Source organism: Mesoplodon densirostris, chromosome 19 (assembly GCF_025265405.1).
Source record: "Mesoplodon densirostris isolate mMesDen1 chromosome 19, mMesDen1 primary haplotype, whole genome shotgun sequence".
Lineage (NCBI taxonomy): Eukaryota > Metazoa > Chordata > Mammalia > Artiodactyla > Ziphiidae > Mesoplodon > Mesoplodon densirostris.
The window spans coordinates 59,602,145-59,617,678 of record NC_082679.1 but is presented as its reverse complement, the minus strand read 5'-3'; the positions used below and the strand labels follow the sequence as shown (position 1 = coordinate 59,617,678).

General features: G+C 44.2%; 1 protein-coding gene across 1 annotated transcript in view; it reads right to left on the bottom strand.

The window, feature by feature from the left end:
• The window catches only part of PLCG2 (phospholipase C gamma 2), a 150,219-nt gene that overhangs the window by 11,277 nt on the left and 123,408 nt on the right, over window positions 1-15,534 (bottom strand). Inside the window, exons 28-31 of the mRNA XM_060083899.1 lie at window positions 14,512-14,657; window positions 13,471-13,585; window positions 12,368-12,535; window positions 7,761-7,849 (exon numbers count right to left, since the gene is read on the bottom strand). Of these exons, the coding sequence (XP_059939882.1) occupies window positions 7,761-7,849; window positions 12,368-12,535; window positions 13,471-13,585; window positions 14,512-14,657 (518 nt within the window). The remainder of the gene's footprint in view (window positions 1-7,760; window positions 7,850-12,367; window positions 12,536-13,470; window positions 13,586-14,511; window positions 14,658-15,534) is intronic.

Genomic DNA, 15,534 nt, shown 5'->3' with positions numbered 1-15,534 from the left:
ATGAACTTTTGTTTTATACATGTAGCATAGTAATGCTGGTTTCTAACTAAACATCTATGACTCTTCCATCCCTTTTGTAAACCAGACATTCTGTCATTACATATTGTCCCTCTTAATACTCTTTAGTACTTTTGATCTTGAATTCTACTTCAGTATTAATTTTTCCTTCCCAATTTTTCCCAGTAACTCTTCATTACTGTTTTTTTTTTTTCTTCTAACCTTTGTTTCAGGACTATTTCTTTTAAACATTGCACAGCTGGATTTCTTTGCTTCTTTTCTAACGGGAGAAATCAGCCCATTCACCTGATCAAATCTATGTTATATCCATTACTATATTTTTAATTTCTTCTTCTTTTATCCTTTTCTTTTTCTTTCTTTTTTTTTTTTTTTTTGTGGTATGCGGGCCTCTCACTGCTGTGGCCTCTCCTGTTGCGGAGCACAGGCTCCGGATGCGCAGGCCCAGCGGCCATGGCTCACGGGCCCAGCCACTCTGCAGCATGTGGGATCCTCCCAGACCAGGGCACAAACCCGTGTCCCCTGCATCGGCAGGCGGACTCTCAACCACTGTGCCACCAGGGAAGCCCCAGCTTTTAGTTTTATTGACCTTTGCTATCGTTTCCTTCACTTCTTTTTCATTTATTTCTGATCTGATCTTTATGATTTCTTTCCTTCTGCTAACTTTGGGGGTTTTTCTTCTTTCTCTAATTGCTTTAGGTATAAGGTTAGGTTGTTTATATGAGATGTTTCCCATTTCTTGAGGTAGGATTGTATTACTCTAAACTTCCCTCTTAAAACTGCTTTTGCTGCATCCCATAGGTTTTGGGTTGTTGTGTTTTCATTGTCATTTGTTTCTAGGTATTTTTTTTATTTCCTCTTTGATTTCTTCAGTGATCCTTTGGTTATTCAGTAGTGTATTGTTTAGCCTCCATGTGTTTGTATTTTTTCCAGATTTTTTCCTGTAATTGATATCTAGTCTCATAGCATTGTTGTCAGAAGAGATACTTAATAGGATTTCAATTTTCTTAAGTTTACTAAGTCTTGATTTGTGACCCAAGATATGATCTATCCTGGGGAATGTTCCACGAGCACTTGAGAAGAAAGTGTATTCTGTTGTTTTTGGATGGAATGTCCTATAAATATCAATTAAGTCCATCTTTTTAAATGTATCATTTAAAACGTGTGTTTCCTTATTAATTTTCTGTTTGGATGATGTGTCCATTGGTGAAAGTGGGGTGTTAAAGTCCCCTACTATTATTGTGTTACTGTCGATTTCCCCTTTTATGGCTGTTAGCATTTGCCTTATGTATTGAGGTGCTCCTTTGTTGGCTGCATAAATGTTTACAATTGTTATATCTTCTTGGATTGCTCCCTTGATCATTATGTAGTGTCCTTCTTTGTCTCTTGTAGTAGTCTTTATGTTAAAGTCTATTTTGTCTGATATGAGAATTGCTATTCCAGCTTTCTTTTGATTTCCATTTGCATGGAATATCTTATTCCATCCCCTCACTTTCAGTCTGTATGTGTCCCTAGGTGTGAAGTGGGTTTCTAGTAGACAGAACATATATGGGTCCTGTTTTTGTATCCATTCAGCCAGTCTGTATCTTTTGGTGGGAGCATTTAATCCATTTACATTTAAGGTAGTTATTGATATGTATGTTCCTATTACCATTTTCTTAATTGCTTTGGGTTTGTTATTGAAGGTCTTTTCCTTCTCTTGTGTTTCTTGCCTAGAGAAGTTCTTGAGCATTTGTTGTAAAGCTGGTTTGGTGGTGGTGAATTCTCTTAGCTTTGGCTTGTCTGTAAAGGTTTTAATTTCTCCATCGAATCTGAATGAGATCCTTGCTAGGTAGAGTAATCTTGGTTGTAGGTTCTTCCCTTTCATCACTTTAATGTGTCCTGCCACTCCCTTCTGGCTTGCAGAGTTTCTGCTGAAAGATGAGCCGTTAACCTTATGGGGATTCCCTTGTATGTTGTTTTTCCCTTGCTGCTTTTAATATTTTTTCTTTGTATTTTATTTGATAGTTTGATTAGTATGTGTCTTGGTGTGCTTCTCCTTGGATTTATCCTGTATGGGCCTCTGCACTTTCTGGACTTGATTATTTCCTTTCCCATATTAGGGAAGTTTTCAACTATAGTCTCTTCAAATATTTTCTCAGACCCTTTCTTTTTTACTTCTTCTTCTGGGACCCCTATAATTCGAATGTTGGTGCAATTAATGTTATCCCAGAGGTCTCTGAAATTGTCATCAATTCTTTTCATTCTTTTATCTTTATTCTGCTCTGCCATAGTTATTTCCACTCTTTTATCTTCCAGGTCACTTATCCGTTCTTCTGCCTCAGTTACTCTGCTATTGATTCCTTCTGGTGAATTTTAAATTTATTGTGTTCATCAGTTTGTTTTCTCTTTAGTTCTTCTAGGTCCTTGTTAAATGTTTCTTGTATTTTCAGCATTCTGTACACAAGATTTTGCATCATCTTTACTTTCATTACTCTGAATTCTTTTTCAGGTAGACTGCCTATTTCCTCTTCATTTGTTTGTTCTGGTGGATGAGGCTGGATCTTGTGTTTCTGGTGGGCAGGACCATGTCCGGTAGTGTGTTTTGGGGTGTCTGTGACCTTATTATGATTTTAGGCCGCCTCTCTGCTAATGGGTGGGGTTGTGTTCCTCTCTTGCTAGTTGTTTGGCATAGGCTGTCCAGCACTGTAGCTTGCTGGTCGTTGAGTGGAGCTGGGTCTTAGTGTTGAGATGGAGATCGCTGGGAGAGCTTTTGTTGTTTGATATTACGTGGAGCTGGGAGGTCTCTGGTGGACCAGTGTCCTGAACTTGGCTCTCCCACCTCAGAGGCACAGGCCTGACACCCGGCTGGTGCAACAAGACCCTGTCAGCCACATGGCTCAGAAGGAAAGGGAGAAGAAAAAAGAAAGACAAAAATAATAAAATAAAATAAAGTTATTAAAAGAATAAAAAAATTAAGACATCATAAAGAAAAGAAAGATGAGAGCAACCAAACCAATAAACAAATCCACCAATGATAACAAGCACTTAAAAAAAAAAAGACAGAACCCTTGGACAGATGGTAAAAGCAAAGCTATACAGACAAAATCACACAAAGAAGCATACACATACACACTGACAAAAATAGAAAAAGGAAAACAATATATATATTAAAAAGACGGAACAGAGCAACCACATCAATAAACCAATTTGCCAAAGATAATAAAGTCTAAATACTAAGATAAACATAAACCCAGAAACAACTTCAATGCAGAGAGCAAACCCCAAGTCTACAGTTGCTCCCAAAGTCCACTTCCTCAATTTTGGGATGGTTCGTTGTCTGTTCAGGTATTCCACAGATGCAGGGTACGTCAAGTTCATTGTGGAGCTTCAATCCGCTGCTCCTGAGCCTGCTGGGAGAGATTTCCCTTTCTCTTCTTTGTTTGCACAGCTCCTGGGGTTCAGCTTTGGATTCGGCCGGACTCTGCGTGTAGGTCGCCTGAGGGCGTGTGTTCTTTGCTCAGCCAGGATGGGGTTAAAGAAGCAGCTGATTAGGGGGCTCTGGCTCCCTCAGGCCAGAGGAGGGACGGGTACGGATGCAGGGCAAGCCTGTGGCAGCAGAGGATGGTGTGACCTTGCAGCAGCCTGAGGCACGCTGTGTGTTCTCCTGGGGAAGTTGTCCCTGGATCACGGGACCCTGGCAGTGGCGGGCTGCACAGGCTCCCGGGAGGGCAGGTGTGGACAGTGACCTGTGCTTGCACACAGGCTTCTTGGTGGCAGCCGCAGCAGCCTTAGCATTTCATGCCCGTCTCTTGGGGTCTGCGCTGATAGCTGTGGCTCACGCCCGTCTCTGGAGCTCGTTTAGGTGGTGCTCTGAATCCTCTCCTTGCACACCAGGAGACAAATCCACATTGTTGTTTTGAGTCACTAATGTGGATCTATTTATGCACTGAATTTTTAAATTCAAAAGATAATTTTTTTTTTTGGTTTCAAATTCCAGAAGGTCTTTTTTAGAGCTTTAATGTACATCCAAATAAAGCACTGATGTGTTAGGGTTCTCATAAGATGCTTCCGGCAGCTCTAGTTCAACTGCCAGCCACCTGTACCAGGTATTCACCTGGTCTTTCCTCTTCTTGTCGCTCCGTGCCTGGTTTTCCACTGCATGCTCATGGTTTTGTATGTGCGGTAGTCACACGAAGGCACTGGGACATGGTGGAGGCACCTTTGTTTCTGCTGTTTGGGGGCAGCACTGGTCAAACTCTAGCTGTTGAGGCACGAGGAGGGCCTTTCTCTCTGTCTCCAGGTCTCCCGACTGTAAAGAAATCTTTCCCAATCTCCAACACCAGGACCAGCTCAGCTCCCGAGTGCAGCACCCCCTACTCATCCTCCAGGACTTCAGTGTGCCCCACAGCCCTTCTCCAGAAGGATATGTGTGAATCCACACATCTGCTCTGGCTGGGCCTTGCTGGGAACCACAGACCCTGGTCTTTCCAGCTAGGCCACTCCACCCCTGGTACCTTAGCCCCACCCAGCACGAAGGTAGGCACTGCCGACCCCGGGATCTGTACTCAGAGATCCTGGGGCTGCCAGTTTTCTCAAACGTACCCTCCAGATACTGCCAGCTTGCCCATCGATGATAATTAGGATGACTATTCGAGTTTCCGTATTTCTCCTGCCCCATTCTTCTGAATCTCACAAGTTTAGATCATTTGAGTGAAGGAGGCCCTTTTCAATTAATGGCAGGATTGCATATAATACATCAACTTAAAAGAAACTATTTACTTCCAGAGAACAATTCGACATGTATCCAAAAATATATGGTCTTTTATTTTCCTCTTTGACCTATCATTCCATTGTGAAATAGCTAGCCTCAGGAAGTAATTTTTAATCAATGTTATATGAAGACCTTCATTATTATAAAGTAAAAAGGTGCAAACAACCTAACTGTCCATCAGTGGGAGAAAGACTAAGTGAATTAGGGACCTCCACCTGATGAAACAGGCATTAATGGCTTTGAAAATGGTAAGAATATGGAAAAATGCTTAGCATCATCTGTGAAGTGAATAAAGGGCACATATTCATATTATATGAATCCAACTATGAAAATATATGCAAAAAATTATCAGGCAAAGGAAAGATATCAAAATGCTAGCAGTAGTTATGTACAGGTGGTTTATGGGATTTTTTCAACCTCCGCCTTCCTTCCTTTTCCTACTTCTCAAACTAAATATCATAGGTACTAAAATGGTGTTAAAAAGACCCTTTGTAAACCATATATACAGCTAACAGAGGAACAGAACTGATGAGTGATTGTGACATTTAAATGGCCTCCAGAAAGGGCTCAACGTTCTTACTGACAGCTTTCTGGGGGCTTTAAACTCTTATCGCAGCCAATGTTTTACGAGTAAACTCCATCTCAGCTCGCACTGGATCAATCATTTGCTCAGACAAGGCTTTCTGGAAGCTGTTTACCAGAGTGTCTGCCTGGTGTCACAGAGGATATACAGTGATAAATAAAACGCGGTTTGACCTTGGGCACCCAGGTGTCCCAGACACACACCTCTCACCACAGTGTGGGGCACACAGGCCAGACGGTGCCTGTGAATGGCTTACAACCAGGTGACAGATGTGGAATTAAATAAAAGCTCGAGAACCAGTAGCAAAGATGAAACCTGCACGTACTCAAGACAACTTTTCCCCTAGGAACCCCACACAAAGCCCCCTCTGCCCCCTACCCTCTCTCAGTGGCCTCCGCAGCAGAAGCTTCCCTCGTTAAGGAAGTCAAAGCTGGATAAATACATTGTCTTTTAAATACACCAATTGCATCTGCTGCCAGTGCTACCTAGTCATTTAAATTCTTTATAATGCTTCCGGGTGGTTTAACGACAGCTTTGCAGAGCAGTGTGTAGACGAATGCTCAACAAGGACTACCAGGAAAGGGAGGAATGTATATAAAACTTTCATGTCAAGCATTTCTATCATTTAGAATCATGAAAGGTCATTTTTTTGGATCCATAATTTAAGGCTCAAGTGAAAACTGACCTTCATATAAACATTACATTTACTTTGACAGAGTCCAAAGTGCTAACATTTAAACTTTGTTTCAAAATGGAAAACCTTCATTATCAGTCCCCTTATCTTTTTCAGACAGTTACATCATCATGAGCTTATTTCATACCAACAAACTGTCACTGAGGTTCTTTGGCCCCCACCTACCGTGCCTTGTATTTTTGCATCCTCTTCCACCTTGATGCTTCTAAAATACTTTTGAAACTATCAAGGTTATCAAAACTGAACGGAAGGCAAACAGCTGTGCAGAAAGCCTAATGTTCTCTCCTCTGAGTTTTTACTGCATGGGCGATGACTATGGCTGTTCAAAGGCATCCCCATCCTTGCCTTCTCTCTTCCCCATTGGATGGTGCTCAGCTCTACAGGCACACCTGGGAGATATTGCAGGTTGGGTTCCAGACCATTCCAATAAAGTGAATAGTGCAATAAAGCGAGTCACACATTTTTTGGTTTCCCAGTGCATGTAAGAGTCACGTTTCCACTATACTATATTAACTATGTCTAAAAAACAATGTATCTACCTTAACTAAAAATACTTTATTGCTAAAAAATGCTAACCATCATCTCAACAAGTCATGGTAATAACAACCAAGATCACTGATCACAGATCACCATAACAGAGTAATAATGAAAAAGTTTGAAATATACAAATTACCAAAATGTGAGATGGAGACATGAAGAGAGCAAATGCTGTTGGAAAAACGGTGCCAACAGACTTGCTGGTCACAGGGTTGCCATAACCCTTCAATTCGTTTAAAAAACGCAGTATCTGAAAAGCGCAATAAAACGAGGTAAGCAACACTGACCAAGCCCACGTCAGCCCTCTGGGTTTTCCAGGTTCTCCCAAGAGAACTGGGGCGAGCACAGATTCACCCAGCCCAGGCTGAGTGTGGTGTTTAGGGGAGTGGAAAGACCTTGGGAGGTTGTACTGGCCACATACGGGGCCTAGTGGGGTTTGCTCTATAAGAGAGGCCGTCACGTCTGAAGCTTTAGAATCACAATACATACCATTAAACCCAAGACCTGAACTACCCACTCCTCAGTGCTGTACTCTTACCTTTGGTCCTCACCAACCTTATCTCATCCTCTTTCATAATTCAAGGAGGCCAAGCCCCTTCCATCAAGCCTACCCAAACTGGTTAACCAAAGGAGAGAATAAGTATCTTCAAGGCTGCTGCAAACCAAAAGAACAAGAAGCCAGGCTCCACCAATAGCAGACAGAACCACAAGAGGAGTGCCGCTCGCTGTGGGAACTTGAGGTCCATGAATTCCCTTCCCCAGGACAAGCCATGACAAAGCTTTGCTGGATGCTTGCAGACCTTTGGAAGGGATTAACCAAAGACCAACAGGTGAGGTAAAGCATGCAGGAAAGATGCGTTTACCTAGAAGAGCACTGTCTTGCCTGGCTCTGACTGAAACGAAACCAAAGAACTTCCAAAGAGCTTCCCCCTTTCCAACTACACAACCTCTTCACAGAATCGTACAGCATCCTGCCAGAAGAAAGGCCACTGGAAGGAAAACCCTAGGACCTCGGAGGACATCTGTAGCTAAAAGGAATCCTTCTTTTATGATGTGGCATGTTTGGCTAGATAATTCTCCATGTGTTCCAAGTCCCTCAGCCATACTCATTGGTCGTCTCCACCCCACCAGCAGACATACATAGCTCAGGGAACCCCAGCTGGTGTGTCTCCACCCACCAGGACTGGCCGCATCTCACAGAAAACCAGGAGGGAAGCCAGCTCCATGTCTTCACTGTAGCCGTTCTTCAGAGGAACAGATCTAAATCCTGCAGAGTGGAAAAACAACACCAAGGTAGGCAGTTAATGTCACACCTTTGCTTTCTTGGAGTACCCAGGGATCACATGCCCAGAGCAAGGAGCAGAGAAGTCAGTGCCCCATGCTGGGGGCTGACTTCCTTCCTGGAAGCCACAGGTCCCACCCTGATGGTTGGGGAGAGAAGCTGCAGAACACAGCCTTGACTGACAGGTCCATCCGGAGAAGTGAAGTTAAAAATACATGCCATCTAGAAATGAAAATGACTCACTCAGAGCGAATTAAAACCCACAGAACATTGCACGTTGAATTCAGAGTGACTACAGCTGTAGTTTCAATTCCTTAAATACTCCTGATGAGGCCAAAGACTCAAAGGAGTAATGAATCCCCACATTCATTTTCTCCACTTAGCCCTTTACAAAGCTTAGGACGAGGGAGTGTTTTCTCTTTAAAGATTTCCAAGGGGAAGAAATCTTCCTGTCCCCTGGCAGTTCGTAGCAGCTTTGATCATTCTCCTCTAAAAGCCATTCCCAATTTACAATTAGGACCTGTGTCTGATGGTCTTTTAAATGTTTCTTTTTATTTACGAGAGGGTTGAGGTGGGGCTGAATTCCCCCCCACCCCTCCCCATTAAGTAATGTTTAAGGCAACACATCTCAAAGTTGGTTGGTCTGCTTGTTTTGATGAAGTTGTATAACTGAATACACAGTAGAAATGAAAGTCTCACTCCTACCCACTCTTAACCCCTTATTCCAGAAGGAACCACTGTTAACAGTATCTTTTCCAAAATAGTCTATGCATATGTTTGTTTCCCTTAAGATCGCAAAGGATAGTACCCTGCCCAGCAATTCTGTGCCTTACAGTTTCCACTGACCACTATATCTTAAGGATTTACTATATAGCCCTAGTATCACTTTGAAAGTTTTTTAAATTTAAATATAGTTGACATACAATATTATGTTAGTTTCAGGTGTATTACATAGTGATTTGATATTTGCATACATTATGAAATGATCACCACAATAATTCTAGTAACCATCTGTCCCCAAAGTTAGTACAATATTACTGGCCATATTCCTTATGCTTTTATATTATATCCCAGTAGCTTCTTTATAAGTGGAGATTTGTACCTTGAAAGCTTTTTATTTGCACTGTATCTACTGATTGTTTGGGACAAGCAACGCTCAAAGTAGGGCATGTGGGCTAGTTTCTCTGTGCCTTCCATCCGCAGGTTTTGGCTTGTTTGATGACTATTCTTATTTCTCTTAGAGAACCTTTTTTAGTCTGTCAGTTGATTTATCACCTTTAAATAATATCTATTGAATCCCTCACTTTCCACTGCTAATGATGAGGAAATTGGCATGCTTACATAACCCTATAGCTTCTCTCCCTTTTCCTCCCCTAATCTGGGTAAGCTGTATTATTATTTCTACATCAACATGGTGTGTAATATTTGTGTTCCATTTTGTAACCATAATTCTCCCACAAAGGGAGGCTTAGTTCTGTAAAAGAACATGACAAGGAACACTTGTACACTCACAACCTAAATCTTACCATTAACCTTTTACTTATATACTATATACTTATATACTTACATACTATATACTATACTTATACTATAGTATAGTATATACTATACTTACTTATATACTATATACTTAAAACTATACTTATGTTTATCCACCCACCAATCTATCATGTGTCATTTTTACTTCATATTTCAAAGAAAGATGAAGGCCTCTGTACACTTCTCCTTATGTCAGCATGAATCTCATTAACAAGAAGTATTTGTTCAGTGTCCCTTTTGTGATATAAAATTACACACAATGAAATGCACAATTTTTTAAAAATGTCCAATGCTCACCACCTTCTTACTGAACTGAACTTTTCCATCAATATTTTGGCTGGCTAAATTTGTCTTTTGTATTCTTGAATATGAGCTCATGGGACATATAATCCCTGGACTGTGCATGTGTGAACACATCCATCCTGTGATTTTATACTTCAGTGACAGTGTGAGTGGGTATAAAACTCTCAGGTCACACTCTTTTCCCTGGAGGATTTTGGGAACACTGCTCTCCTTGAATTTTGCTGTAGGGGTTTTCTGGCGTATTTTCCCCTTAGAGGTGTTGGGAATTATGGTGATGTGGATCACCTGTGGGTCTTATTAAAATGCAGATCCTGACTCCAGAGGTCTGGGATGGGGTGGAGATTCTGCATCTCTACCGAGCTGATCTATGAACAGTGCGGAAGCAGTCAGTCTAGGTGTTGATTGATGTTAGAACGTGCTGAACTGCTGTGTGCTGTGGCGTGCTGGGGGGCAGCCCGTGCACCCCGAGCGAAGTGGTGCGGCCCAGCGCGTGCCTCCGAAGTTGGAGAAGCGAGCTCTGTCCCTCCTGTGGCTGGACGTCTCCAGTTCCACATATCTCCTGTCACTGCCCAAGCCTCATTTTTAGGAGCAGCCCTTCACATACATTGGGAGTAGGGCTGAACGGTGTTTGCCAATTTCACTAAAAATAGTTTGGTTCCGTTTTTCTTCTTACTGGTTTTGGTTACATCACAGAGGAAAGGGAAATAGGGACATCTTTTGACGTAGCTTCAGTATTTTTGGCTTATTAGGGGAGGCCCTGAGGGTGGCCTGCAGAGTAAGGAAGAACATGGGGTTTGAATCCCAGCTCTGGTCCGAAAGGTGCATGACCTTGACCTAGTTAATTAACATCTCTAGGCCCAAAGTGCTTATATTTAAAAAGCGGAGATGATAAAACCCCTTTCACAGGACGGCTGTGAGGATTAAAAGAGAAAGAGTTTAAGGCACGAAGCACAATAAAGGCTGCTTTCCTTCCTTCCCGAGCTCCAGCCGGCTTAAAAGCTTAAGTGCATCTCTAATGACAATGGGCAGAGTTTATTTTCAGTTCGATGCCTTATGCACAAAGGTATTGTTATTCTGTGTCTCGCCTTCATGAACATGGATGTACGAGGTAGTGCCAGCAGGGGGACAGAGAGAGAAGGTCTTACTGGGAGCATCTCCCAGCTGGGGGAAGGGTCACATTTTGTATCATCCTTGAGATGTTCTTTGTTGTTTAAACCTCTCCAAGCTAAGCCATAGCATTTTCTAGGTGATTCGATGGGACGCTGTTAGGTGGCTGGTCAAGGGGGTTCCTCAGCTGACCTCTCTCTAAGCCTTGGGAGGGGCTACGGTTCACATCCCTCCTCAGGACCCGGTAAGGAGCGGGAAACAGCAGAGCCCCTGCTCTGTGCAGGATGAGTCCACAGGAGGTGGGTTAGGAAGGGGAGTGGGCACAGTTACCACAAAAAGAAATCTGTCCTAAGCCTTACTTATTGGGCTCATGTAAAGGAGGCAAATTGCAGAGTAAAGTCCTGCGGCTAAATTGCTGGGTTTAGTTTCCAGTGAGGGCAAGTTAACCAAGAGGGCTGGCAAACATCAGGCCTCTTGGACTTCCAAATGAGTGTTCACTGCTGTTATTAAATCAGGAAGATGGTACTTCTAATCAGACAAGTTAAATATTTCTCAAGTTCCTGTTTAATCTACTCATTCGCTTAGGACTTTGTTTCCTCGATAGGAGGGGCAGCCTAGGTCTCGGTTTTCTCCGAGTGCCCTCTGAGGAGCTGGCTAAACGTGCAGATTCCTGGGCCCACCCAGACTGGCTGAACGAGAACACCCTGGGATGGGCCTGCATTTAGGAAACCTGCATTTTCTAACTGGAGCACCCTCACACACATGTCTAGTTGTAGAAATGATTAAGTGTATATGATATAAATTTAGGGACTATCTGGTATGTTCCAAGTTTAGAAAAAAAATTTTTTTAAATAGGAAACAGGACCCAAGGTTTCCAAACAACATCAAGAGAAAAGACTATCTTTGTATACAAATCACTGAAATGAAAGTGATCTTTTGCTCTCGAAAAATGATCCTTGGAAAATAGGGGAACAGTGACCTCATGAAGAATTTAGAAGGATCTATGACTGGGGTCTCTCAGAAATACAGGGCCCTTCTGAAAGCATGAAGGGGTTTCGTGTTTTGCTCAGCATGGGAAGGAATCACAAGAAGAAGAAGTGAGTCAACCATCCCAACCTCATAGAAGAGGAAGGTGATGCTCGGACAGCCCAGGTGACTTGCCCAGGGTGACGCGGGGAAAAGCAGGCCTAAGACTGTAGTTCCGGGTCTCTTCCTTCCCCGGGAGCACCTTACCAGCCCCTGAACCTGCCTGAGGAGAGGCCAACAGCTTCTAACCTTCCAAAACGAAATCAAACTACAGTGCCAGGTAGACCGTCAACTAATAATCCAGTTTTGGATGCAGAAGCCCCACTGTGACCAGCCCAGCATCCCATCCTGCTACTTTCCGCGGTCCCTGTCCCAGCTCACAGGAACTCCCACGAGGTCAGCTGTCCAACCTACCCACGATTTAATAAAAGACAGGAAAAAGGCTTTTTTCATTCTTATCAAAGCCAGCAGCCCAGACCCAAAAGGATGCCAATCCAAGCCAAACATTATCATTAAAACGGGTCTTACCTGATTTGATTCCTTTAATGGGGAAAGTGGCGTGCGCGAGAAAGTTGGGATCGCTGAACATATCTTCCTCATAAACCACAAAGCGTAGAAACGCGAGGTTTGGGTCGTAAATTTCAAATGTCACCTTCTCCTGTGTTGGAGCCCAAACAGGGTTTAGGCCGTTGTCATCTGGAAGGAGATCCAAGCTCACTTAGAGGCCCCATTCGTCCTGCCCCCTGTTGGTTACACCATCTCTACATCCGTTGGCTTTGAATCTCCGTAGCAACGGTGTAAATACACATCTAGGCCAGGATCTAAGAAATATTTTCCAATGGCATCGCGGGCCTGGCCCTCAGTAAGCAGCGGGGGAGGCGACCACCACCCCTTATAGATCTCCCACCTCAACCCCCTGGGATTGGGGGGTGGACAACAGTGCAGGAACAGGTAGGTTTGGACGAGAGAAAAGGAGACATGGGAGCCACATCCCTCGTCTGATGGGGGAGGTGTGTTAGGCGCTCTGAAGAGATAGTGGGGTCTGGAGTTGCCAGGGGAGAACCAGCCTCAGGGAGTAAGGTAAACAGTTAACTTTCACCCTCCACAAAGGCCAGTTTCACTGGTCAGCACGTGAGCTGTTCATCGGGCTACCTTCTACTAGGGGCAGTGGTCCCAAGCCTTAAAAGGCCCCCAGTTCAGGTTTTTCCAGGCTTCAAATGGCAGAACAAGCATTCTCTGGGCTTCCCTGCCCTCTGTGGGTTAAGATCACCCAGGTTGGGCTGCAGCCTTTTGGGTCAGGTCAGCCACATCCTCTCTTAGCCCTGGAGTCAGTAGGTAAGCAGGTGAGGGCTGATGCACAGAGCGGGGACACCCCAGAGTGAGGGGGAGCTGCAGCCTTGCTGGGGCCTCCCAGTGTGAGTTACAGGCTGAGAAACACAGCAGTGGGTCCATGTCCAACTCCTTCATCACGTGGCCCTTTGTTTCCCCTCCCTGAGCTGCCCATAGCAGGCAAGGGGGATGAAGGAAAGGACCTGGACACCAGTGCGTTACCGAATACCCGATGACTGGCATCCCCAACCTGTGATTCAACTTGCCTGAAGTTTAATTGAAGAAAGGACCCAGCAACTTACTCACAACTGTTGTTTTGAACTTGTTGTTGTCATATTCGGCTCCGCATATTTCCACCTCCACAAAGGGACATGCAATACTTCGTCCAGGTTTGGGGAGATGACGAGCCCCCAGAACCTAGGACACCAAAAGCAAGTATTGGAACTCTCCCGGCTCCATCCTGGGCAGAGCCAACAAGTTCCACGTGGGTGGGTTCTCATTTCTTCACTGGTGAAGTACTAGACCCTCCTACAGTGGACACCCCTACTGCTTCCCTTTTGTGGATGAGGAAATAGGGGTGGAGAGTCAGGGAGGATTCCCACAGCTGCTAAGGATGAGCTGGGATGGGAGCCCCAGTGCCAAGAGACTCAACAGGTGGACCTCACCTGTGCACAGAAATGCATATGCCCAGGCCCAAGTAGGCACCTACAGAGATGGAGTTCAGTCAGTCAATTTCCCAGCCCCTCCCAGGAAAGGATGGGGGAGAATGTGGAATTCTTTTTGTAACAGGCCTTTTTTTTTAATTTTTAAGAACTTTGGTTATTTATACATATGCTTCAGTTTCTCTTCCTTAATCTTATGAGAAGTGCAGTTCATTTCCCTACCTTGCATCATTTCCCAAACAGGAGAAAACAAAAACTCTAACAAAGAGACAACACCTTCTCTGAAAGTTGGACCAGTTTAGAAAAGCTTTCACCCCTCAAAGTGGCCACGGTGGGGACAAGCTCTCTCCTCCACAAAGACCAGAGAGCCACTTCTCACATGTTTGATTCCCCCTTTTTTCTGACCAGACGCTGACCTCACAGGGACCCTGGTGAACCCAGCCAGAGACAGATTCATAGCTCGCCCCCTCAAACAAGGGGAGGTGACCAAGCTGGACCTGGGAAGATGCCCTCCCCTCTTCCCCTGCAATGACCGTGGCAGGCACTGCAATTAAGATCCTGAACCGTGTCTGGGTGTTGACGGTTTAAACCAGGTGACCGGTGTCGCTAGGCAGTGGGCTGGGCCATCCCCACGCTGCACAGCCCCGGCCCCCTGCACGAGGAAGGAGGCCTGGGCCTTACCTTGACCGTCAGAGTCATCAGGATCTTCCTCTGGGACTCGGGCGGCATGGGGTCATACTTCTCCGCCCTCATGCTCTCGGGCTGCAGGACGTAGCCAGTCCGCCCATTGAGGGAAAACAGGGCATGATTCATCTGCAGGTACTTATCTGGGGAGGAAAGATAACTGCTGATGAAAGTGAGGCAAGAAGAGGGGCCCCAAGGTGCTGAGTAGGGGATGATTTATACCTTTTTCTGAAAATAATTGGAGGCAGCTGTTAAAACAGGTATCAGACTCAAAAATATGGGTTTAAAAAAATCCATTAAAAACCAGTGTTGCAGGAAGAAAATATGGGATTAAAAAAATCTCAGAGTAGGGACACCTTTCCAAGTAAGATACAAAATCCAGAATGTACTCAAAGCTAAAAATTGCCACATAGAACAAAATTTCCATAAAAGTTGATGTGCTATAGAAAAATCAATTTAACTCAACTGACAGGTAAATATCTCTATATAAATTTAACCTATTAAGAAATCTGATAAATGTGTGCTGTGGATACCTAAACCCCCTTAGAAAAACTGGGTAAGAAGCATGAATAAAGTCTGCAGAAAAGAAAACACAAATGCTTCTTAAGTACATGAAAACCTGGTTAATGTTACTCATAAAAAGAGAAGTTACCAGTAAGGGAAGCTGTGACTACAGTGTAACATCAGTTTTCACCTATCGAAGACTGAAAAGTTTTGCTAAAACTAAGTTGGTGAACTTTTGCCAAAAAGGGTGTAAACGTCTCGCCTGCTTGCACTCCTGCCTGCAGTTCCCATGGAGGGCAGGGTGGCTAAGTGTCTTCCCTCAGACACTCCTGGATACAGGTGTTCAGTGGTTTTCCTCAGGGCCAAGTTGATCAAAGCTGTTTGAGCCACCCTGCACTTCTGAGAATTCTGCCCCACAGATGTGCTCCCATATCTGAAGTGAGGCTCACGTAAGGTTACAGGGGGCAGTGCCGTCTGTAATAGCAAATGAAGGGAAATAACCTAAACGTGCCTCAG